Raw genomic sequence first — 26,107 nt, 5'->3', positions numbered from 1 at the left:
TTCAATAGTCAACTGCTTACTCAATAAAATATTTAATACTCTAGCCTCTGATTATATATATTAAGAATCTCTTGATGATCATCATTACTTTGCTTCTATTCTAGGACCTTCTATTCTAGGACACATGTGCGATTTAGTTTTTTATTCTCTAATAAAAAAAGTTAGAAAGTTAGGGTAGGTTTTACTAGAAAAAAGATTGTAAGACGACTTTTAAAAAGTTCTGTTTATAGAAAAATAAAAAAAAAAAAGAAGTGTTGAATCCTGCTGTCCAACCAGACCGAATAATTTTTAGACTTCTTGGTTGCTACATCCAATACTACTAGATTTGTCTTTGCAACAAGATTTATGACTATTTTGAATCTGACTTGACTTGATCTGTCTTAAATCATTTAATGTATTTTTTATATTTTTAAAAAAACATCATTAATTCATTATAGAGCATAATTTAACTCTAGTTAATTGTTCAGCCAAAAAAAAATCAGAATTTTACGTCACACATTGACATCAACCCTCCACCTTTCAACCTCATCAAGGCAACATCACTTGACACACTTGCTGGCATGCATGTGTCCTCAGCTCTCCCTCCACCACCGTCCTTATGCTGTTTCTCCTTCGTCTGTTCTCTCACTGCCTGCTGCTGCGCTAGATCCAACTCGCCTTATTTACAATCTTTGCCCGAGTATTTCTGTGGTCACCGTAACCCCAATCCTACTCTCGTCTTTTCATCTCCCTGGATTCTCTGGCCTCTGTTTTTCCAAGCTTCTTGGCCATTCAATCCCTTTCAATTCAAGGTGGAAATATTGGCTATAAGCCACTATTGCTGACCTGAAGCCTTCTCGACCAATTATAGTCAGCCACGTGTACTACACAGTCACTCCACGGTACACAATCACCAAAAAGGCTACGTTCCTTCAGAAACCCAATCCACTCACAATCTGCCACGTTAATATGGTGCCCTCAATTCCACCGGCGCATCCTAGCAACTAGCCTTGCCACAAACAAAGACGGACACTTCAACTCCAGGGCGAAACTAACGAAGCTCACCCCACTGGCAAAAAGAAAGAAAGAAAGAAAAGCCCGTATATTCCATCCATCGTATCCACCGTTCGATCAAAAACCAACAGCTCAGATCCTCCCCTCCTTACTTCCCATATAAAACAACCCCAATCAATCACCTCTCAAAACTTCCTTTTCCTTCCCTTCAAAACCACTGTGCAGTGTACAGAACAGAAGTGAAGACTGAAAAACCCAACCCCCCCCCCCCCCCCCCCGAACGCCATACCCAAAATGGCGTCGTTTGCTCTGACATCATCTTCTCTTTCCTTCAACAACTCCCTCCCTTGTCTCAAATCCCGCTCTCTCTCACACCTGAGATCCACCGCACCACATCCCCTCCCTTTCCGTCCAAATCTCCCAAAACTCTCTACTGTCTCTCCCTCACTCCCAAGATTCTCCAAATCTAAAATCACAACAGCCACCCGGAAAATCTCTAACTTCACAGTAAAAGCATCAGCATCTGCAGCATCACCGTCACCCGCACCAACATCAATCACACCTCCCTCACCGCCATGGCAAGGAGCAGCCATGAAACCTTTACTAGCATCCATCGCGACAGGTGTCATTCTCTGGTTCGTTCCTGTTCCCGCGGGAGTTACGAAACCAGCATGGCAACTGCTCGCAATTTTTCTTGCTACAATAGTCGGAATCATCACGCAACCCTTACCGCTTGGAGCGGTAGCTTTGATGGGCTTAGGCGCTTCAGTTCTAACAAAAACCCTCACTTTCTCCGCAGCGTTTTCCGCATTCGGTGATCCAATCCCTTGGTTAATTGCACTCGCTTTCTTCTTCGCTCGTGGATTTATCAAAACCGGACTTGGTAACCGAATTGCGTATCAATTTGTGTCTCTGTTTGGATCTTCTTCGTTAGGGTTAGGTTACAGTCTTGTTTTTAGTGAAGCTTTACTAGCGCCGGCGATTCCTTCTGTTTCTGCACGAGCAGGAGGGATATTTTTGCCGCTAGTGAAGTCACTCTGTGTTGCTTGTGGTAGTAATGCGGGTGATGGGACGGAGCATAAGCTTGGTTCGTGGTTAATGTTAACTTGTTTCCAAACATCAGTGATTTCGTCTTCCATGTTTTTGACAGCTATGGCTGCGAATCCTCTGAGTGCTACTTTGACATTAAATACGATTAAACAAACAATTGGGTGGACGGATTGGGCCAAGGCTGCGATTGTGCCTGGATTGGTTTCGTTGATTGTTGTTCCGTTGATTTTGTATTTGATTTATCCGCCAACTGTCAAGACTAGTCCTGATGCACCTAAATTGGCTAGGGAGAAGTTGGAGAAGATGGGACCCATGTCTACTAATGAAATTGTTATGGCTGGCACTCTGTTTCTCACGGTATAGTTTGTGTTTCTGTTTTATATCTGTATTTTGCTTATTGCATCCTGCTTAATTTGGTGCAATGGTGCCTACTACATGCTTACGCAAATTTAATTTGCTGATGCTGATGCTCCCTTTACTCTGTTTCTCGGTTTCGATAGGAATAGTTTAGGTATGACCATCAGCTGTTAGTTAGCGATAATTCTTCTTTGCTGTCATTTATTGTTAGCTGAGTGGTGTTTTTTGGACATTTTGGGGAATTGTTTAAGCTACATCACATGGCATTTGGGTCATTGGAAAATTTTACTTGTATGCTTGAATGTTTAGTTGAATGATGTTTTGTTAGAGACTGGAGAATTGTTTAGCTATATTTGTTCTTTGCATTATTGATGATGAATTCTTATGCAGCATTAGTCAAGCCCTGCTAATTTACGTTTTGAAAAGTTATTTTTGTGTTTTGGAAGGAAATCTGTTCATAGCTGCTAAAGTAACAAATCAATTCTGGTTTGGGTTCTCATATATGCAAAGGGTTTCGAAGATAACAGATGGTTGGGGATTTTAGATGTGTTTATTGTGAAGGAGGAAGGAATGTCTGTGATCTGGAGTCATAAATCTGCACAACTTGGCAGCCAATTCATGGCCCAGGGAGATTTTCTTAGCAGTAGCTGGATCTTTTCTTAGAACTTAGGTGATTTTTCCACGATTGAGTTTCTCTTCCAGGCATATTTGCATTTTTTTGAGTATGGAATTTGAAATTAAGAGTTTAGCTGGGTTGCTATATTTGAAAATGAGATTACTGTGGCTGGCACCTGCACCTTGCTTCTCACAGTATAGTTTTCCTTTTGTGTTCAAATCTGCTTTAATTTTGTTTTTAAATCTGCCATCTTAATTTTATTTTCTGTTTGGAACAAATATGATAATTGGTTTAGGCTCTGCTTGATAATGTTAAATGGCATAGGCTCTGCTTCTAATGGTGTTGTGTGTGAGCTCATTTTCCACTGTAAGCATAATCCAACTTCTGTTGATGGGAAGGCATAGTTCAATTTGTTTCTTGGTTTAAATGTAGTGATGCTACTAGTTCTGTGGCCGTTGTATAGGTAGAAACTAGTATGTCAGCAGTAAGCATTCTCTGCTTTTTTCAAAGAGTGTTAGCTGAGTGGTTTTTTTATCAGTCATTTTGGAGAATATATTAATTATTTATTGGCATGATAATAGTCATTAAGTGTCCGTCCATAATGGGTCTTTTGTGCTCATGTGCACTTTGAGAGGATCCTTCCAAACAGCTAAACTTGTGATGACCTTTGGCAGTGGTTCATGGAATATGGTCAAGGTATAGAGGAATGATTTGGATCTACTGAATGTTCTGGTACGTTAATTTTCTTTGCCAGTGTTAGGACACTAGTGTCTTTTTAACGACTGGAGAAGTTTTGTGCTTCACGGAGTTCTTATGTAGAATAGTAAGTTTAATCAGAAGGAACTCTGTTCTTGGACACTGAAGTAGCAACAGTTTAGGCACCAGGCTCTTTTGTAAGGTATTGAGGATGTTACATGTGTTTTCAGAGATGAGCATGGGGGAAGTTAATGTAGTTAGGAACTTTTAAATTTATCAACTTTGCAGCTTATTCAAGGTTTAGGGGAATTCTCTTGGTGCTTTCTCGTGACCTCACTCAAGCTTCTATTGAAGGAGTGTTTGCATTATTTTGAGGTTGGAATCTTTGGTGCAAGATAAATTTACTTGACTTGTCAGCCAACATCCCATCAAGCTTCTTTGAAAGGAATATCATCTTGGCAGACTTTATTCTCCATGTATCAATACTCTTTGGTGGTAGTTGAACAGTTGGTTTGCACAATAATTCCAATTGTTGAAGAAAGCTCCTATATTGGTCAGAGTTGGAAACAGTAGATTTCCAGGACACTTGGGGAGTAGTTAGAGTAACTAGGTTGGGACCTTGGATTTCATCTGTTTCTTATGTTGTAAATGTGCTCTCATTACTGATATTAGATGGAAATTTGAAGATTTTCAGACCATACCCAGTTTTTTTTTTTTCTCTGAGGGCCTGTGTTGATTATATGTTTTGGACATATGGCTTTTCAAAGACGGAGTCCATTAGGCTGATTTGAGAGATTTGTGATGTCGTATAGTCAATTGGATTATTAACGTGCCAGTAGCTGATGTATATACTGTTGTCCGTTGCATGATCATCAGATCATGGTTGATGCAAAGCTAGTACTTTGCTTTCAAAAGTAATACCCGTAAATTTGTTGCCCGGGTGTTTTCATTCAAATGTGATGCATTCTCACAGCAAAACTTTGGCATCTGAGCGAGCACTATATCATGTGAAATACATTTTTTTTCCCTTTTTCTTTATGCTAACCACTTCTTTGAATAATATACTACACAGCTTCTTTTTTTGGGTACCATGTTCATAATTTAGTGGATGTATTTTATGTGTTTGTGCTGTCATGAATTCTACATACTGCTTTGCATGTTTATTGATTCTGCGCTCTGTCTCCAATAGTGAAGGATTTCTTTATTTCTTTTCAATTTAGGTGGGACTCTGGATTTTTGGTGGGATGCTGAATGTGGATGCTGTTACTTCTGCTATTCTTGGATTGTCTGTCCTTCTTGTCACTGGCGTAGTGACATGGAAGGAGTGCTTAGCTGAAGCAGTTGCCTGGGATACCTTGACATGGTTTGCTGCCCTCATTGCCATGGCTGGGTATCTTAACAAATATGGTCTCATCTCCTGGTTCAGCCAAACTGTAGTTAAGGTTTGTGTTTCTCTCTTACTGTTTCTCATTGTGCATGGTTGTTTCCAATTATCAGTGAGTGCGTATATTTATTATAAGTGGCCCTCTTGCATGTTGACATGCTCAGGAGGAAAAAAAGGATTTTAAGGAACAAACTTCTCAGCAAGATGAATGCAAACGTGAACTTGTGAATTTCAACATAGCATTAGAATTAAGTATGGACCATGGAGTACTTGCTGTTAACTATTTGCATTTTTACAGTTTGTTGGTGGACTCGGTTTATCGTGGCAGCTATCTTTTGGAATTTTGGTTCTTCTCTACTTCTACTCCCACTACTTCTTTGCCAGTGGAGCAGCTCACATCGGTGCCATGTTTACAGCATTCCTGTCTGTTGCCAGTGCTCTAGGTACTCCTCCATTATTTGGAGCCATGGTGCTCGCCTTCTTTTCCAACCTCATGGGCGGCCTTACACATTATGGAATCGGATCTGCACCTGTTTTCTATGGTGCCAACTATGTACCTCTGGCCAAATGGTGGGGCTATGGGTTCCTCATATCTGTTGTGAACATAATTATCTGGCTTGGGGTTGGAGGGGTTTGGTGGAAGTTCATTGGCTTGTGGTAGAGGGGTGATCATGGAAATCCGATGACCCAAGATTTAGCAATATCCCCGAGTCTTATTCACCGTCAGATGATATTTTCACATCTTGATTTATTGTCTGATGAGAGAGGTTGTTGATTTTTGTTTGTAATTCTTTTCCTTGGAAATAATCTTTCGGTGGCCTTGGTAGAGACCTCGGTTAGAAAGGTGGTATACGCACATGGTCTTATTAGAGCAGAAATTAGAACTTGTACCAGGAATTTTGGCACGGCGTAGCAGCTGCCTGCAATTCATTACATAGAAAAATCTGACGCCTGAAAGTCTTTTTTCTGTCGCCATAGTTTCTTGATGGCATGAGGACATACCCTTTTTCTTGGAAATTTACCTCCTTTTATATTTCGTCAAGTGGCTGGAAATTTACATTAAGATTCGTGATTTCCGTGGAGGTGTTGAATCCCTTACAACGTTGTTCCGTGAGGAGGTATTGGTTTTTATCATAATTGCATTCCATTGATGTCCATGACTTGGACAGGTTCAGGTGTATTTTGCTAATTTATTGGGATTTCCCGTACGATGTTTAAATCGTCAATTGCTCAGCATGTCTGGTTGCCGACCGTTGTTCCATCACCAGATCAAAGTATCATATTCCCATTATTCGCCGATTCCAGGCGAGTTGAGATTCTCCTTTCTCGGGGGTACAGGTTTGATCCCATGTGGATCGAAGCATTTGGGCCGGCCCATAAGCAATTGTGACGTCATAAAGCAGCTGATTTGATGCCCCTAAGCAAAGGGCATATTCTTTTAGGCATGGATCTCTTTTATATATGTGTGTGTGTGTGTGTGTGTAACCTTTCATGGATATCATTGCCAATACCCACAAATTTGAAGGCAAAATTCATGTCCATGTAGGAAAGCAAGATAATTTGCAGAAGGAAGGGCATGGAAACTCAAATCTACGGCAAGGAAAAGGGAAAAGAACATTCTGGAAGTCATCATTTTGTCTTGAGAAAAGAGTCCACTAGCAGCCAATCACAATATAAAGGCGAAACAGTGAGGATATCTTCTTATTAGCAACATGGGTCGGGTTATAATGCTGGATTAGTTTTCCAGTTATTGCTCTGAAATATAAAATATAGAGATAAAAAAGACAGGATAAAATGAAATACAATTAAAATCATAGGTGGTATGTTTATTGTTTTCATATGATATTTGGCTGAAAGTAGACATGTTATTTTTTTATTTTTTCTCATGATTATAATGAAAGTATCAAACACTACACTAAGAGTCTAAGAGAGGGCGAGGAAAAGAAAAGGAATCGATCATGTATAGACAATTGACCACATGTCTATGATTGACAGTTCATCAACGCACTGTCTCTGTGTGTGTGTTGTCAAGTAAAAATAAATATTAAATCATATGGGGATGATTGAATATGATTGATTTGATAAATTTAAAGATAATTCATTAAAAAAATAAATTGAATAAAAAAATTAAATTCAAACTATAATATATATTAGATTGAATGACACGTTTACAAAAAGATTTCAGGGGAGGAAATTGTGCCTCCAAGTAGTAAAGGTATTTGGTTTTGTGGCCAAGGTTCATCGGATCATATGCTCCTCGTACCCACTTCACTCTAATTTATCAAAGCAAACACAATTAAATTACAGAAAAACTGAAAATCTCCCCGTACGGATGTTATAAATCAGTGAATTTCTCCTTGAATTTCTGTCATTAAATCAGTTGCATCCTCATTTTAATTCTTACAAATAAAAAAGAGAGTATATAGTATGTGTTTAGTAACATAATTGTAAGTGAATATGATGCACATAGTTATTACAATTATTAGATTTAAATAAAATAGTGAATCCAGCAATAATAATCTCGATGACAAATGATAAGAGCACATTAGGAAGTCCCAAGTATAATATAATTAAAATATAATTAAGAGAACGTTTCTTTTCCCGTTTTAAGAGTGATATTGAAAGAAATAATTTTTTTATTTTAAATTAATTATTTTTTGAAGTTTTCATATAGTTTTAATATTAAAAATAAATTTTTTTAAAATTAAAAAAATATTACTTTAATGCATTTCCAAATAAGAAGTAATCTGAAAAACAACTGCTATCACAATATTAAACGAGCTCTAAGTAAATGAACCTTTTGTATTTTCAATTATAACCGTGAAATGCATTCCATGAGTTTTGAGTGTTTGTGATGTAATATTTTAAATTATTTTTTTAATATTTTAAAATTATCTTGATATTCTAAATTTTAAAATATAACAAATAAGTTTTTAGTATATTTTTTAAAAAATTACTATGAAGAACAACATTTACCGTTGTTACATGTGCTTTTTGTGTGTGGTTAAAAGTGTGGTTGTGATTATTTTTTAAAATGTTTTTTTGTTTAAAAATACATCAAAATAATATTTTTTTATTTTTTTATTTTTAATATTAACCTAAATGATTTAAAAATATAAAAAAATTAAATTTCATTTTAAAAAATTAAAATTTTATAAAACGCGTTGGACCTTCATCTAAAAGAGAATCCGATTTTCCACGGCACTCACGTCGCTTGGACATTTGGTAGCCATTCCTATGCATGCAGTGGAGACTTTAATGCAAAGCTAAATGTTTTCTTGTTCTTGAATCTGATACCGAGTCTTACACATATTCTCTCGTCTGTTCCACTTCAAAACCTGCTGCTTTTCATTCAATGGAGGGCCCTCTCGTAGTGTGTGACTACTAATAATATTAATTGGGCTCTTTCGTGACCACGAAAGCTCTCTCTCTCTCAATACATACACTTGGTTTTGAGGCTGAGGTTGAAACGTTTGCTTTTCTAGTTCCTAGTGTCAGTGATAACGAAAGACACTGCTGTTTTTGTTCTAGAGCTTGAGGCTGGTGAGTCTTTTATTTTCGTGGTTTTCTGAGGTTTCCATGTGGGAACATCACATGGGACCAGTGCCAAATTATTCTATGTTGGAAAATTCTTCATCATAATGAGACACAAAGACCCTCTTCCAGGACTTGAATTGGCGTTAGAATTTAAGAGCTCCGAGTTAGGTTTTGGAAAATGCAATCCATCACTTTGGCCTGGAGGGTCTCCATTCTTTTTGAATTTCTTGCTGAGATATTGAGTTTTCGCTGCCTTCTTTTCTTTTAAGCTTTGAATTCGTGGATGGTTTGGTTTTTATGGTGAGGAGGTTTCAAAGCTTAAATGTCTTCAAGTAACACATGTATGATGTCTGATGTGTCCATATTTCTTTGCTTACCTAGGAAAGCTCAGTGATGTTTCCTTCCTTTTGACTATGAAATTGAAGCATGGTTTTGATAGTTTGATTATGAGGTTTCCGTGCTCCTTAAATTCTGACCTAGAGGAAACTTCACGGCTTCTAAGGCTTCCAGGCTATAAAGTTCGTATGAGCGAAGTGGAAAATTCAATTTTGATTTTGATATTTGATACCTGATTTAGAAGAATATAAATTAAATCCAAATTTCAAAGTTGTACTTGTTTCTTTCAGTGGCTGTTGTTTTTCTTTTCTATACTGTTCTGTTCTTAATTGTCCACTGCAGTCCAGTTGTCTGCTTTAATTTCCTAGTGAATCCTTGCTTCCACTTGGCACTACTGAATATGGTGGGTTGATTTAATGTTATGGGCTATCATTTGTCAAGCAATTAATCAACATGAACTCAATGATAAATCTGCAGGTTTGGGGCTCAATTTGCGAGATATACTTCCTTATGACAACACTTGCTTAATCTGCTTCCTGTGTACAGATTCTAAGTTGTAATCCACAGTTTAGCAACTTCTTCTGAAAGGCAATTTAGTGATTTGAGTTTCCCATCGATGGCTGATGAAGATGATTCATATCCACCGATGCACGCTAAGAGAACTCCTATTTGCATTTTCTTTAAAGATGTCAGGTATATATTGTTGTTTCAGTTTAAAAAATTGAAACCAAAACTATCTTTAATATGTACTGTTTCAGTGATGCCATTATGAAACCAAAACTATCTTTAATCAAAGAGTTGGCTGCTTTGACATAATTTCTGTAAATGCTTTGACAAAAAGATTTGTATTTTCCACCGTTTGGCTGCTTCCTTGCAAAATACCATCTTCATTCAGCAGGCTGCCCCTTTTCTTTTTCCATCAAAAACCATCAGATGGATATTCTAGCAAATGCTCGATTTGGAGTCCTTGATAAAATCAATGCTTGCTTACTTTTGTCATTTTCCTTCGCATCATTGGAATTTTAAGTTGTCATATGACCCTTTATCTCCTTCTCTTAAGAGATTTTTAAATAATTTATATTATTCTCCTATATTATGGACAGACATGTTCTTAAATTGGATGAACTTGGGTTAGAAATAGCACAAATAGCATTTCCTGCGGCTTTGGCTTTTACAGCCGACCCAATAGCCTCTCTGGTTGACACAGCATTTATCGGCCAAATAGGTATTCCTTCTGATCATGCAAGTGTCTTTTTTTTTTCCTAATCTGTTCTCAAATTGAAGTGATTCTTTCTGGAGTGTGCTATATAGACACTATGAATAAATTTCATAGCTTATCAGTTGCCTATTAAGTATTTGCATGTCTTGGCTGCATGATTAGTCCATACCTCCATATTCTTGGACATGTGGCAAGCTCAAGCGATCGCTTTTTTCCATGTGGAATGGTAAACTAGCTTTTGATAAAAATGTGATTCATACTTGAGAATGCAGCATGTTATGCAGGCTGACATTGATGAATGTAAACAAGTTTGCATGCTCTTGGTTGTAAAACCAGATTATGTTCTCTCTACCTATTCTTCCATCTCGAGAAAGTTTATTTTTTGACTTTGTTTTTTTTCTTTTGGATGATAGCACTTACCTCTTGTTTCTCATAATCATTCAGGTCCAGTAGAACTTGCTGCTGTTGGAGTTTCTATTGCTCTATTTAATCAAGTATCAAGAATTGCAATATTCCCTCTTGTCAGTGTCACAACTTCTTTTGTTGCGGAAGAAGATGCTATAGGAAGAGTCAGCCCTGAAGAAGAAGATAGTGAATCCTTGGAAACAGGTTCTACTGTGAACAGTGAAAACAAAGAGTTGATACCGCAAAATTGTACTGTATCCCATGTCCTGCTCTTTTCAGTCTGTGCTTATTAAAGACCAAATATTTGAGTTTATACAAGTTCTCAATTTTTTTTTGTTTCAACATATTCTATCAGATTCTGCAGAAGGTCCATACAAGGCAAAATCACCTGTTAGCAGCTTTGGAATTGATAAGATTGAGAATGAGAGAAGGTGCATCCCATCAGCCTCATCTGCATTGGTTATTGGGGCAATTCTAGGCCTTATCCAAGCTATATTCCTCATATCTGGAGCAAAACCACTATTAAACTTCATGGGAGTTGGTTCTGTAAGCACTTCTGCTGTGCAAGCATGAGATCTCAGCACTCTCCACTAACATCTTTCTTGTCAAATCGGTCTTCTTCTTCTAAATGTCAGGATCTATTACTTTGAGCAGATCAATAACAGAATTATTTTTTGCTTTTACAGGATTCCTCTATGCTGGGCCCTGCACAACAGTACCTGACTTTAAGGTCGCTTGGTGCTCCTGCAGTTCTCCTTTCCTTAGCCATGCAAGGGGTATTCCGTGGATTCAAGGACACAAAAACTCCTTTATATGCCACTGGTACACCTAATGGAATTTAATTAGTTTCAGTTATCATGTGATTTTTTTTTTTGACATGAGAGAAGTCAGATTTTTTTTTAATTTGTTTATATAACCTCATTCTAATACCTATTTTTATCTAATATAATTTTATAGTGGCTGGAGATGTAACAAACATCATATTAGACCCTATATTTATGTTTGTTTTTGGCCTGGGTGTCAGGGGTGCAGCCATCGCCCACGTGTTATCCCAGTAAGTTAAATTTACTCTCCAAGCAAAATACAGAAATCTTAGAGTAACTTTTTCTTGTAGCTTCCAACTTATCTTTATATATGTATGGTGATTACAGATACCTGATTTCAGTTATACTCTTGTGGAGATTGATGAAACAAGTTGATCTCGTACCTCCTAGTATCAAACACCTGCGGCTGGGTCAATTTCTTAGAAATGGTGAGTAGCATGTGACTGTTATACTTATAGCTTAAACAGATGGAAAGTAATTCATTCAACTCATTTCTAACATGAATACCTTAGACATAATCTGTGGCCCAAAGTTTCTTTCCTCTGTGCATCAAAATACAATTATCATCAATTTGGTTTGTGCTTTAATCAAAATGTTTTTGACATCTTTTGTATTTTGTACTCGACCTCCAGGACTTTTATTATTGATGAGGGTAGTAGCTGTGACATTCTGTGTTACTCTTTCTGCATCATTAGCTGCGCGACAAGGATCAACATCAATGGCAGCATTTCAGGTCTGCTTGCAGGTTTGGTTGGCCACATCTCTTCTTGCTGATGGATTGGCTGTTGCTGGGCAGGTTAGAAAATGGTTTTGCTTCTTCATTGACTTCAACTACTAGTGTGATAATTTTCACTCTTGTCTTCTCAGAGATGTTCTGTAGAACAAAACCCACTTTAGTTTTTCTCTAAGAAAAACACAGCAGCTAACACTTTCACTTTATTATTTTCATATGCTTTTTTATTTATAATTTTGAATGTTTAAGGTGGCTATATATAGCCTTTCAAGTCCTACTTAGACTAAAACTTTTATCCTTATCTAATTAAGATGAAAACTAATCAACTAGCTAACTCCTAACAATGATAAAATTCTAATGGATAATAATTTTAATATTGTAGAGTTTTAACAAAATTAGAACTCTTACAAACTCTAAATCCTTTTAACCTGAATCCTAGTTGATATTGAACTCCAACATGTTCTACTATTTGCTTGGACACTAATTGCTTGCTAACATGCCAATGCCATAAGAACCTGCGAAAGGGACAATTAGTAAAATCACTGTAGTTTAGTTTGCTTTATAAAAAATTCAAGATTTTAGAGTGAATAAAGAGCAGAGACAATGTGCACAGATTTTGTATCTGCAGTGTTCCAAAATCTCCCAAATGCTTTCAATTTGCTTTCTCACAGCATTTGCGTACTGTCTAGTCCCTAACTTTCATTCAGTATTTCAAATGAGATCGGAATCAACTACATGATCCTTCCCCAAAAAGTTGCAATTTATGTTGACCCCAAAACGTTTCTTTTTTGGTTTATTTACAATTGTTAGGCTATTTGTGTCTTTAGCTGCGAAATAGCATTTGAAATGATTGTTGCCATAGTGTCTGGTACATTCTTTATTTATTTTTTCCATCTTTTAATCCCAGGCAATACTTGCAAGTGCATTTGCCAAGAAGGACTACGAAAAGGCAATAGCTACTGCAACTCGAGTATTGCAGGTGCGGCATAAATGAAATGACTTCTTAAGTATTTATGATAGTTAACTTTTCTCTAAATCTGTGATGGATGTTGCCTGCAGTTGGGATTACTTTTGGGGTTGATGCTTGCTGCTGTCCTTGGACTTGGATTGAGATTTGGAGCAAGATTATTCACAAGTGATGCTGATGTCCTCCACATGATTAGTATAGGCATTCCGGTATCTCCATTTTCTGCAACAAAAAAGAGAAAATTACTACTTCCACTCTGCTCAACCCCAGATAATCCTGGAGTTAGTTAATAAATTTTCTTCCATATCAGTTTGTTGCAGGTACTCAACCCATTAATGCCTTGGCATTTGTTTTCGATGGTGTCAACTTTGGAGCATCTGATTTCGCATACTCCGCCTACTCTATGGAAAGTCTCTGTTCTCTTATGTACAATTAAGATTTACTTGGGGTTCTTTTAATCAACTATGAAATCACTTGCTCTCTTCATGAGATTTTTTTGGAAGGAAGAACTGGGTCATTGGGTTGTGCTTTCTCTTGTTTTCTCTTGTTCATTATGCTGGACTAATCGGGTGGAAATACTCCATCTGACTTCTATACATTAGGAGAATATTATTATTCTAACATGAAATTAAAAGTGGAAAAACAAAAATGAAGGGGGAGCACGCACAGAAATCTAACAAAAGCATAAAACTTCTGGTTGCCACTGTTAGCATTACTTTCTTGGCTGAGAAATTAGCATTGACATGTTCTTATCCAGGTGATGGTGGCCATTGTTAGCATCCTATGTTTGTTTCTCCTCTCCTCTAGTCACAAGTTCATTGGAATCTGGGTTGCTCTGACAATATACATGAGTCTTCGTGCATTAGCTGGCTTTTGGAGGTAATTACTATTAATTTAATACCAACATTTTCCTGCTGTTTTTCCTGTGACATTCTATTTGTGTAAGTTGAAAGGCCGAAGTTAAAATCATTATCAACTCTTGAAAACAGAGTTTTAAGACACAAAGTTAACAACTCTTGATAACATTCTAATCTTTGAGCTTCTGAATTTGCAGGATAGGAACAGGAACAGGACCCTGGAACTTCCTCAGGAATTTGTAGCAGCTTGTCTATTCTTTGAACTAATAGCGTTGCAGCCATATTAAGAACCTGTCAAACTGTGATTCTGTCAGGTTATTTTCTTTATGATTTGTGTTTTAAGAAGCAGAGTTAACAACTCTTGATAACATTCTAATCTTTTAGCTTCTGAATTTGCAGGACAGGAACAGGACCCTGGAATTTCCTCGTGAATTTGTAGCAGCTTGTCTATTCTTTGAACTAATAGCGTTGCAGCCATATTAAGAACCTGCAACTTAATCAGTCACCATAGTCACATGCAAAACATTTTGATTCTACAAGAAATTTCCCTGCCTTCTTTGGTTAGTTGTTTCAGGTTAAATGGCATGACGTGTAAGACCTTGTTATATTCCTTTCATCCTCTGTAAAGTAGATAGGATGAATTTTAATTTTTACTCAAGCGATGAAATGATATCAATTTTTAAAATACCCTGTACGCAAAGAAGATATGCAACCAAACAACCATCTGAGGATATCAGAAGGCAAAGTATTTTGAAGATGGTAAACTGTCAGATTAGAAGTAAAAAAAAAAGTTCCATATTGAAGTTTTCCAGCTATATATATAGACGAATGTTGGCAAAAAAGAAAAGAAAAGATAAGGAAGAGCCATTAAGCCATAGCACTTTTAAATTTCTAAATTTCAAGCTGTTTAGGAGGTAAAGCAAGCAGCCAAATTGAGAGTGATAGTGGGAGCTAGCATGTTGCATGAATTTCGTTCTTGTTAAACCACAGTGGCTTTTATGTTTGAACGACTGGTCATGAATGTGTTGATAACTTGACAGGCAACAAAACAATTAACGGTCAGTAACGACCCATTTAATGCACGGTATCCGTTACCTTCCTCTTTTACCCGCCAGCAGTAAACCACCTCGGCTGTTATTGATAATGGACATTCTCTCTTTAAAAACTCAAAGTGAAGACCCCTCTCTTGTACCCGAACAAACCAACATTAAAACAGACCGTAAAAGGAACTGGAATGCAATCATGAAAAGCCATGCCAAGCTCAAAAATGACCATGGCATTCTTTCCAAGTATACCCAAATGGAATCTCTTGGCATTGCACAAGATACACCACCCTGCCTCTCATTTTCAAGGTTTGCACGATGCTAAATGCTGTTGAGAGAGGCAAAAAGATACGTTCTGGTATTGAGGGTGTGCTAATTTGATAGAAGATGTTCGAGTTGGGACAGCTCTTGTTGATTTTTGTCGTAAATGTGGTTTTCTTGAAGAAGCTAACTGATTGTTTGATAAAATGACTCACTGAGTATTGGTTTTGTGGAGTGCAATGAGATCTGGGTTTGAACTAGCTTCACGTACTTTGGTTGCACTGCTTCTGGCGTGTGAAGGGGTGTTGGAATTGAGGTTAGTAAAGGAGATACGTGGGTATTGTTTGAGGAATGGATATTTTGATATGCATCCTCACGTGGGTACTGCTTTGGTTAATCCTATTTGAATCTTGAAGTGAGAGTTTCGAGTCTTGTGTTTGATTTGATGGTTATGATAAGCGAAATGAGTTGGAATGCAATGATTACCGGATATTTTGCTTCAGGGGATTTGGTGAAAGCTTTGGAGCTTTTTGTTCGGATGCTCGAGGATGGGGCTAAGATTGATTTGGTTATAGTAATGGTTGTGATTCAGCATGTGCAGAACTTGGATATCTCGAATTGGGGATGCAAATACATCTAATGGCTATCAAGTTTAGCTATAATAATGATTTGTTCATAGTTAATGCATTGCTTAACATGTATGATGAGATTGGGAGTTCAGTATTAGCACGCAAGTTATTTGATATCACCACAGTTCGTGATGCTGTCTTGTGGAATTCTATGATATGTGCATATATTGAACATGGATTTTATGAAGCTATTGATGTTTTAAAAGAATGCAAGAAGAAATAAGCCTGGATGAAAGAACCATCATTGCTTTGCTGTCTTTGTGTCGATAGTTAGATGATGATCTGAAAAGGGGTAAAAGCTTGCATGCTCACTCGTTCAAGAGTGAAATGAGAATGGATGTTTCTGTTGAAAATGCATTTTTGAGCATGTACACAGATCTGAATTGTGTTGAAGCTGCACTGAAGGTTTTCGGTGAGATGAGACCTGATGTAGATGTCATCTTATAAAACACTTTGATCTTGGCACTGGCCCGTGACAACTTGAGGGGAGAGGCTAATTATTTCAAATCATGCAAGCAGCTCAAGTCAAACCGAACTCCCATACAAAGATATCTCTTCTAGCTATTGGTGAAGCATGGATTTGAGATAAATCTATCCTTGGACACCCACTCACTGATATGAACATGAATTTTGGTGATGAGTTGAAAGCTACAAGTTTTTTTGAGGCCTGTCTCCCTAGAGATTTGATCTCGTGGAATGCTATGGTTGCCAGTTACATTAAAATCAACCAAACCATTGAAGCTTTGTCCTTTTTCAACCGTATGGGTTCAGAGGTGGAACCTATCTTGATCATAATCATAAATGTTCTCTCAACTTGTACCGACCTCACCAATCTGCCTTAAGGCCGATGATTTCATGGCTATACAATACGGTGGTTTTCTCCTTCTGGTTCAGACTTGTATCTTGCAAATGCAATAATAAAAATGCACACAAGATGTGGTAGCATGCTAACTGCTGAAAGATCTTTAAAAGCTTACCAAAGAGAAACATCATCTCTTGGAATGCGATAACTAGCTATGGAACACATGGTCATGGTTAAGATGCCATAAACCTGGTGCATTTGGAAAGAGATCAAGAATCAATCCAGGAAGTCACAAGTATTAAGTCACAACTTAATTGCATATACTCTAGCAGGGACATCACAGGTACACGCACAGTTTCTGTAGTACATATATCTTAATATTCTTTATGATTTATTAATTTCGTGCATAATTTTTTAGCAATCTTCTGTAACCTTTTTACTTTGAGTGGTTTACTGATTAATGCCAAATTAATCACATGTCATGGATATGGAAAATTGCTTTCTGATAGTTTACCCATTATTGGAATCTATCCACTAGTTCATTTCCCAGGTTAAAAATCGTGATTAAAGGGTCAAGTTTTAATGCGTGAAGTTTGTGCTTATCCCTTAATGATCTGCGGAACACAAACACATCATTGCCCTCCAAGGCATGTCTGTAGAATATCAGGGGTTGATGATTTGCCTAACCCTTACACAAATAACAAGCCATCTTGCAAGAAAGATGCATGATTTTCTTTCATTTAGTTTTAGCTTTAAATTCCACCCAGCAAATACAGAGGGGAGTGTAAACATAAATAGTGATATGCTTCACTGCTCTTTGGATCATCTAATCAACGTTTTCTTCTTCATATTTGCTTGGAATTCTCCACGCGTTTTCCTTCTCATTGGAGTATTGGACAGTTGCAAGCTTGCTTGTTTCTGATCTCGTACGTTAACTTCTATACATAGAAAGAACATGCAAGCTTCTCATTTCTTCTCAAGTCCCTCTTCTTCAAGCATAATGATAATATTATCATGAAGATGAAGCATACACTCATGTGTCATGATCTAATCAGTACATTAAATTTGTCATCCAGTCAGATTTTTGAAATGATTATTAGTTTCTGTAGAAGTTTGATTTGGATTTTCTGTTGTTAAGAGAACTTTTTCTCGTGATTGACATCATGATAATTATATTCGTATAATTTGATTGAAATGACAATGGTCGGTTTGGCATTGAGCTTTCATAGAATGTAAAGCTTTGATTAGGCAATTGTTTTATGAAAACTTCGTCCAACTTGTAATAATTTGTGGCTGTTGTATTCTGACAAGTAACTCACCATAGTATAGTTTCATATTCTATAATTTCTTCAGTGATCAAACTATAACAGCTTTTGTAATGGTGAACCTCTTTTAGTCATTAGTTCTTTTCAAATGTAAACTCAAAGGGATTGGTACGATGGTGAAGGAGTTACGTTTTCTTCCTTGTATGCTTGTCAATTTGATGAGGTGTTTTTTAATTAAAAATATATTAAAATAATATTTTTAAAAATCATATAAAACTTGAGAGAGGAATGAGAGAGGGAAAGAATTATTGAAAAGAGAGGAGATAGAATTTTTTTTTCATCATCCACGTCCTATTCACAAAATAAAAGTCAATATTGATGTCAATATATTCATTAAAAAAAAAGAATCTTATGAAAATGATTTGAGTCTTTAATAATGATACTAAAAATAAGTATATCAAAATTCAAGAAATTTGTTTTGATTTAATTTTGAGCTTTTAGACTAATTTGAGCGTGCTATCAAATTGAAAATAAAGTTATTGAAATTTTTATGATGTTTATATATATATATATATATAACTAATTAAAGTTATTGAAATATTTATTTTGTTAATTTTTATATAATCTTATCAAATTAATTATTATTTTATTTTTTCATTAAAAATCATAAAGACATGTTTTTTTTAATTGAAACTTGCTTTTCAAATTATTATAAGTTTTTATTTTAAAAACAATTTTTTTATGTTCTTATCAAAATGAAAAAAAAATACATGAATAAAGAAAGGGAGTTGTGATTAAAAAATAGATTTTTTTCTCCTTAATTTAAATATTTGAATTCTTATTAATATCTATTTTAATTGTATTAAGTTTTTATTCGAAAACCATGGTGCTAATATATATATATATATAGACATGCTTTTGTGAAAATAAAACGACATGCTTTTAGAGAGAAAAAAAATACATTTTTAAAAAAAATAAGTTATTAATTTTTTTATAAATATTTATTTTAACTACTGTAAAATTAAATAAAAATAGATTTTTACAAGTGCCCCACCACATCGCGTGAGTGGGCATTTTTTAATACACGTCATCTGGGAAAATCATGGTTGCATTGCATCTTTTAAGATGCCTTACTTTTCCTCGTAGCAATCAAAGGATGATTGGTCTTTATAATTAAATTACTATCTCTTCTCGGCGTTGTCTTGTATGTTTTTATGTTTTAAAAAGTTTTAAAAAAATTAAATTTTTATTATTATTTTTTTATTTTAAATTAATATTTTTTTGATGTTTTCAGATTATTTTGATTTACTGATATTAAAAATATTTTTTTTAAAATAAAAAAAAATATTATTTTGATGCATTTTCAAGTAAAAAACACTTTGAAAAGCAACCACATTCACAATCACACTCTCAAACACGGGGTGTTTCATTTATTCTTTTTTGGCATTCAAATGGAAACCAATCGTGAATTATTTTTAAAATTGGCATAATAAATTAAAAATTTTAGTAAAATAACATAATTTGAAAAGAATTTGGTGAAATAACACATTTTCATACATTCACGTTACATTTACTATATGTTATTATTTTTAAGTATGGAAACATAATTATTGCATTTTAAAATAGCAACATCTAAATATGTTGTTTTTTTTTAAGCATCACAACTTAGTATGTAGCTTTACTGTCAATCTTGTGGCTCGATTTATTAGACGGCCGAGCCAATTGTATGAATTAATCGGTCGATTCACATAAAAACTATAATTTTATGAATCTTTTCTTCCAAAATATTTTATGAGTCAAAACATATATATATATATATTTCTTTCCAACTTGTAAATTAAAAATGAACTTCAATTAAAATCTTAAAAACTCATTGTTAAAACATAGTTGTTTTATGTTTTCAGTGTCAATGATATAAACAATCGTATTGGATTTAAATTTTTACATAAATTTTTAGAATTTATTTTTGTTTGACGTAGACAATGGAATTACTACTGTAATCATTGGAGCTCTCTTTCTAAGACCTCATTTTTAACAGTTTTATGATTTCTCATAGGAACCAATCAACTAATTACTTTTAAATTAGCGGTTCAGAACAATCACATCTAGAAATGTGCTGCTTGTTTACGCTTTCTTTGCTCGTTGATGCAAATGACAGTTAGACTATTTTCATCCCTTGGATATTAAATCCGTTCATTCAATTTTATTTGGCCCAACTACCATACCCCAAAGTCTAGAATTTAAGTCTAATCCTGCAGAAAAGCCCTTTGTTGACACAGAATCGGCGAATTTCATAGATTCTCCAATTTCTAGATGTCACATAGTAACATTATTCCAACTCTCTGACATCAAATTTCTTTTCGGAACATATAAAATCCCTAAATTCTGTTAATGAATTGAACTCAATGATATAAATTTTAGAATCTGTTCCAAACATGGTGTTAACACGGAATGCAAACCTAAAACACTTTCAGAACACCCTTTTCCACCACTAACATGTCAAGCTTACTGATCATCTAACAATTGAACAACTGGGGGAAAAGGGTTGCGGTTAGGCATGGTTGATCAAGAAAATCATGAAGAACCCATCAACTGCCTCGGAAATCCAAGAAAGACGTTCAACTGGCCACCAAAAACAAAGAATTTGTTGGATGATGAGGACAAAGAATTAAGACTGTTTCCTGAATAATGTAAGTTGATTATTCAGCTCAAACTCCTCTGTTTAGAAATCCATGGATCCATATACCAGACACTAGCCCTAACTATAATGATCACCATCCCTCTCTAACAAGATCTGATTAACCTTACAGCTTAGCAGCAGCAGCATTAGGCAACCCATCAAGATCAATCCAAGTAGCCCCACAAGTAACATCAAAGTTCCAGAAATCTCCAATCCAACAAAGACTGATCAACAAAAGTCATCGTGGACGGTACATGATAGATACCTTATCGTTCCCCATTAAGAAAAGTAGGCTCCACATCACATCTTAGTCTTGTAGGATAAGAATTTTATCATCCTCTAATCTCATCCTGTAATCCAGATGGAAAGGATAAAAATAAAATACCATTCAGCTTTCCATTCCAATCTGTCCCAAATCCACCGTCTCGGTTGGATCCACCTCATGATAGATTCTGGTGGAGCATAAACAAAAGGAGAAGAAGAGTTGATGCACAAGGAACCAAAGAATTAAAAAAACCAAAAAGTTTGAAGAATTGTTATTGATTAACTAATATAATTACAATTTATTACATCCTCACAGTTGACAGTAACAAGGACAGATAAATTGTGTAAAATGAGAGAGCAACACAAGGTCATTGCTTCATCCCTGCAAAAAAAAAAAAAAAAGACGAAGAAGAAAAGAAACACATAACCTATGTACTCTAAACAAAATAATTCAGTGGGGAATATGGACCTGAAAAAATGAAAGTTTTCAGACGAATCTAAGTGGAGCTGGACCTTTGCAGAAAATACCCCCGCAAGAATTTAACCCTCACGAATTCCTGTGTAATAATTTCAGAAACAAAATTAATGAATGGATGGAGAATTTCTTCTCTGAACTTTGTCCACCTTTAAGCTCGTACCGTTACGGCTACCTTACTTAACTCTTATGTAATAAATCTAAAATCCAGCTATAACTATATATGTATAACATTATGATCAAGCTGCAGCCAGACTCGCAAAGCCGCGTGATCACTGGATTCAATGTGAGGATTTGAAGTAGAGCCATCGAGGGTACCTGAGACTGGAATATCAGTTGTCTCATTCATCTCAGATGGCTAGTCCTTCAACACTTGATGAACCCATGACACATCAGGCTCCTCTCCGTCGTGCTTGATTGAACATGATGTGTGTATCCGACCCATTTCATCTGCTTGAACAAACCTATCTACATTCCTGTCGTCAGATTCCCACATTGACCGTGAATTTGTACCATTGGATCCAAGGTCATATGATGCTTTAGAACCAAGTTTCTGTGAGAGTAGACTGCTTTGTAATTGTTGTAGCATCTTCTCTCGCTGAACATGAGCAGACAGCTGAAAGCCTAAAGAGGAGACATGATCATTGATGTAAGGAGAGACCCCCTGCATTGGATATATTATGCTTTGCTGCTGCTGCAGTTGATTAAGAGCTGCTGAAGAATATGTGGGAGAGAAAACAAATGCAGCACCACCACCCAATTGGTCAGTGTGATGAGGAGATGAGACATTTTCAGAGAAAATCTTGTCTAGATTTGAGTGATTCAGTGTGTTTGAAGAAGAAAAAAGATTGGTAGAGGAACCATTGTAAAGTGGCTGAGAGAGAGGGGATGGCTCGTTTAGGGGCGGACGTTGCTGGAATCCAAAATCCCATAAGCCAGTAAGATCCTCGGATGAAATGTCTCTTGCATTGAGAGAACTTCTCAGACAGCTTGCTTGAAGACTGCTATGAAAATTTGGGATAATTTGCCGAGGCCAAGGCACCGATGAGTGTGAATTGTTGCTGGAAAGATACTTCAGTGCAGCGAAGGTAGAAGGTGATGTGGGAGAAAATGAGCTAGGCGACAGGTTCGAGGCTGCAGTGAAATCCATAGCATCTACTTTAGAGGATGAGACTGCAGCTCCAGTAGACATATTCAGGGGTCTCTGTTCATCAGGTGTGTGAGCAAAGAAACACACTCGACGCATGCAACTTCTTCCTTCCTTGCAAAGTCGAGTCTTGTATTGGCTAGGGTGTAACCAGCACTCGAAAATCCCATGAGCGTATTCACACAAATCCCCTCGCCTACACGTCCCCTTCTTGTGATCTGGACATGGCATACAACTGTAATGGAACTTCCTCGGGTCTCTTCTCCTTGCATTCTCACCGGGATGAACAAAAGGACACTCAGTCCAGTCATGGGCGTAGGCCCGGCAGCAAGGTCGGATCTTAAAGGAGAACATCCTAAACTCATCGCTAGCATAAACACAGTTCTTAATATCAGGAATAGTTGGATCAACGGGGTATTCTTTTTTACCAGAAGAAACGTGTACATCATTAGGCTTACAGGTAACTGGCGATAAAATAGAACCCGCGGGGGAGGACAAGGAACCTTCATCAGTTGATGATGACAGAGAAGGTGAACTGGGTCTCAAACTAGGACTTGAAACTGGCATCGTATCCCATTGACAGACAGAACCATTGTTCAACAGCTCTTCAAGTGCACTTTTCAGGTCAGGAAATTTTGAGGGAGCAACAACAACATCAATTGGGCTACATCCATTGGCATCAGTGGCATTAGAATCAGCACCTGCAAGTAATAGCAACTTGACAACATTGGTGGCATTGAAAGATCCACCCGAAGCAGCACAATGAAGAGCAGTGCTCTTATCAGGGCCACAACAGAAATTTACATCTACCTCAGGTAGAGAAAGTAGTAGCTTCAAAACATCAGCACTGCCATATTTAGCAGCGATCATCAAAGGGGTTCTCTGCTCGAGAACCATCTTCCTCGATGCCCCCAGGCGACTGTACCATAGGCCAACCTCCTTAACCTCGGATTCATCAAACACTGATCGCTTGAAACCCTCAACATTGTTATCCGCCGCAAACTCAAGCAACGAGGAAAAAGAATCTTCAGTGTCAATCCAGTTGCTCATATCTTTAGTAAAAGAAATGCTTTCCATGGGAGACAATGGAGCCATAGACTGCGATTATTTCGACTGATTAGGCCCTTCACGCATAATTTAACAAACCAAAATCCAACTATACAAGAAACTCAAAATTGAATGCGGGGAGAGAATTGTATGAGAGAAAAAATTGAGCGAGAGGGATAGGAGGACTTGCATGGTATGGTGTGTCATGTGTGTCTGTGTTATATATATGAAAAGAAGGCAAAAAATCCGTACAAGAAAAGAAAAGGAATCTGTTCCGGATTCCAACATAAAACCTTTCTGTGATTAATCTTTAAATTAGCATCGAACTATTAAAGAACTGTCCAAAATTCTTCTGTTGAATAGTAATACAAATCCTTTCAAGAATCGGAAAAGAAAGAATTTTTATTTAAAGAAATGCCTCACATAGCAGAAGCCGGCGAAAAGATGAACAGGAAACAATTTTCTAGATTCTAAGACGTATAATCTCACGAGGGATATATATATATATATATATAAAATTTTGGAAGGGAATCTCGTTATCTTTTTTCAAATTTTAGCTCTTGTATATTACCATTTAAATTAAAACATGATCTTTACAACTTTCTTTTTCTATTATTTCCAACATTTTTCTCACAAGCGAATCAGAATTTATTTTTTTTTTAAAAAAAAGAGGAACAATACATAACAAAGCGTAATAACTTAATAGTTAAAATACCAAGACACTTACAATCATAATCACTTAAAATCATGGTGGTGATGACTTTTTCTTCAAGAACCAGAAGAATCCCATCATGCAACGTACGGTCATTTCCAAGAAGCGAATATAATTGCCAAGAACGGGCAAAACCCAGAAGAAGAAAGAAGGCAAGTATGTTGAAGGAAGGAGCTCAAGGGACTGCTGGAGGGAGGGAAAGTAGAGAGAGTATAACGATTTTTTGAAAATTAAAAATGAGATTACATAGGAAGGAGGTTGTGGGGGTGGAGCTTTGCCGTTTTGGTGGGTCAAAGAGCGTGTTGGAGTCAAATTTGAGGTCCAGCTTTTGTAATTTGAAGATAGATATCTTGTAAATAAAATCTTATGCAAATAAGCTTACTGCGTAAATATTTATTATAAAAATATCTTCAAGTCGTAACAAAAAAATACATCGGATCATGTGTTATGTGATTTATTTTTATGTAGGGTAAAGTCTAATTTATCACCTTCAGGCCTATGCATTGCCTGGAATGAAATCCTCGGAACTAGTTTTTTCAAGGACAACGTGTGTACAGTAATAAAATAAGTATTTTATCATAGTAAAATAATCCGAATATTATTTGAAATAAAAAAATTAACCCAATATCAAGTGATTTTTTTGGATATTTACAATGGATTTTTAGTCATTATAATTTAAGTCAATAGGCAATTTAATATTTGCTAAATATAAAAAATAATAAACAATAATACCCTTGAAGTAAAAAAATTAAAGCATGAGATTAAGGGGTGTTTTTATTTTTTTTCATAATCATTTTTTTTTTAACTATAAAGTTAGTTTATGGACAATTTTATATATTAGTAGATAAAAAAAAAGGGGGGGCTCATATGGGATCTTTTAGTGTTAAAAGATCCTTTTATTTTTTGTTGAAAATATTGTCGTGTTCTCAGTATATTGATGTAATACATGTCATCAATAATGGTTCAGTTTAGTACTGGTGAATTTTTCTTTTTTCTTTCTTCTTTCTTTTTTTCTGAAAAAATTACAATCTCATCCTTTTGTAAATGTTATTATTCACTTTAATTTCACCTTTTAATTACAAATTTGTTTTTGTTTTTTACGTTAACTTTGATTTTCATGTTTTTTATTTTTTATTCTTTTACTAAATTTATCTTGTTTTTCAACTTCACTCTTTGATTATAAATAAAATTTATTTTATATTTTTATTTTTGTTCTCGTTATTTTAATTAATATTTTTTAAAAAATATTTTGTATAGTTCAAATTATTTTTTTTTTAATTTATTCTTTAATATTTAATCAATTGAGAATTGAATATCATGTTTTTTCAATATTGAATGTTTCAGGTTCAATGACTTAAGTTATAAGTTTGAAAAGCTAATATAATTTTTTAAAAAAACTTTACAAATTTTTTTAAAAGCTGTTTCAATTATATAATCGTAACTACGAGTTTGATAGGATATTTTGAGTTGGCTTAACTTTAATTAGTACGATTGCAAGTTTATCATAACTAACTTTTTATATATATATTTTTTATTTTTTATCAATATCCAAACATTATTTTTTAAAATAAAAAATAATTTATTCCATGACAAAGCATAGATAAGGATGTTTTAGAGTATAGTGCAAGTTATTTTTTAAAATGTTTTTAATTTGGATATGCATTAATATAATATATATTTTTTAAAAATTTATTTTTAATATTATTATATAAAAATAATTTAAAATTTTAAAAAATTCAAAAAGTTTTAAAAATACTATTACATCCGAATACCAAACACCGGCTAGAGAATAAGAATACGAATATTGT

At 35.6% G+C, this 26,107-nt stretch overlaps 3 protein-coding genes and 1 pseudogene across 10 annotated transcripts; 3 read left to right on the top strand and 1 right to left on the bottom strand.

The window, feature by feature from the left end:
• Window positions 1-1,007: 1,007 nt before the first annotated feature.
• Window positions 1,008-6,063, top strand: LOC133679988 (dicarboxylate transporter 1, chloroplastic-like). Its single transcript, XM_062102754.1, has 3 exons — window positions 1,008-2,400; window positions 4,933-5,154; window positions 5,395-6,063. Exons 1-3 carry the CDS (start codon window positions 1,288-1,290, stop codon window positions 5,755-5,757), a joined length of 1,698 nt encoding a protein of 565 aa, XP_061958738.1. The 5' UTR covers window positions 1,008-1,287; the 3' UTR covers window positions 5,758-6,063.
• A 2,423-nt stretch (window positions 6,064-8,486) lies between these two features.
• On the top strand, window positions 8,487-14,659 carry LOC133680402 (protein DETOXIFICATION 42). Of its 7 annotated transcripts, none has more exons than XM_062103328.1 (15): window positions 8,487-8,639; window positions 9,447-9,662; window positions 10,073-10,194; window positions 10,633-10,842; window positions 10,949-11,139; window positions 11,280-11,415; window positions 11,551-11,647; window positions 11,745-11,845; window positions 12,050-12,213; window positions 13,058-13,129; window positions 13,210-13,326; window positions 13,428-13,524; window positions 13,876-13,996; window positions 14,172-14,288; window positions 14,374-14,659. In XM_062103328.1, exons 2-14 carry the CDS (start codon window positions 9,586-9,588, stop codon window positions 14,215-14,217), a joined length of 1,551 nt encoding a protein of 516 aa, XP_061959312.1. In that variant the 5' UTR covers window positions 8,487-8,639; window positions 9,447-9,585; the 3' UTR covers window positions 14,218-14,288; window positions 14,374-14,659. The 7 variants fall into 7 exon arrangements, with proteins under 7 accessions (XP_061959312.1, XP_061959314.1, XP_061959309.1 ...); XM_062103330.1 differs by lacking the exon at window positions 8,487-8,639 and adding an exon at window positions 8,669-8,933 and having other exon boundaries at window positions 9,516-9,662; XM_062103325.1 differs by lacking the exon at window positions 8,487-8,639 and adding an exon at window positions 8,670-8,933.
• Window positions 14,660-14,784: 125 nt separating this feature from the next.
• Window positions 14,785-17,387, top strand: LOC133680404 (pentatricopeptide repeat-containing protein At1g15510, chloroplastic-like; annotated as a pseudogene).
• Window positions 17,388-21,166: 3,779 nt separating this feature from the next.
• On the bottom strand, window positions 21,167-24,614 carry LOC133679775 (zinc finger CCCH domain-containing protein 56-like). Of its 2 annotated transcripts, XM_062102468.1 has the most exons (3): window positions 24,315-24,614; window positions 21,712-23,638; window positions 21,167-21,475 (listed from the first exon to the last, which is right to left on the bottom strand). In XM_062102468.1, the coding sequence occupies exons 1-2, from the start codon at window positions 24,318-24,320 to the stop codon at window positions 21,752-21,754; spliced, it is 1,893 nt and encodes a 630-aa protein (XP_061958452.1). In that variant the 5' UTR covers window positions 24,321-24,614; the 3' UTR covers window positions 21,167-21,475; window positions 21,712-21,751. The 2 variants fall into 2 exon arrangements, with proteins under 2 accessions (XP_061958452.1, XP_061958451.1); XM_062102467.1 differs by having other exon boundaries at window positions 21,167-23,638.
• Between the last annotated feature and the right edge of the window lie 1,493 nt (window positions 24,615-26,107).

The sequence above is a fragment of the Populus nigra genome, chromosome 19 (genome assembly GCF_951802175.1).
Source record: "Populus nigra chromosome 19, ddPopNigr1.1, whole genome shotgun sequence".
Taxonomy (NCBI): domain Eukaryota; kingdom Viridiplantae; phylum Streptophyta; class Magnoliopsida; order Malpighiales; family Salicaceae; genus Populus; species Populus nigra.
This window is presented reverse-complemented; position numbering and strand designations above follow the sequence as displayed.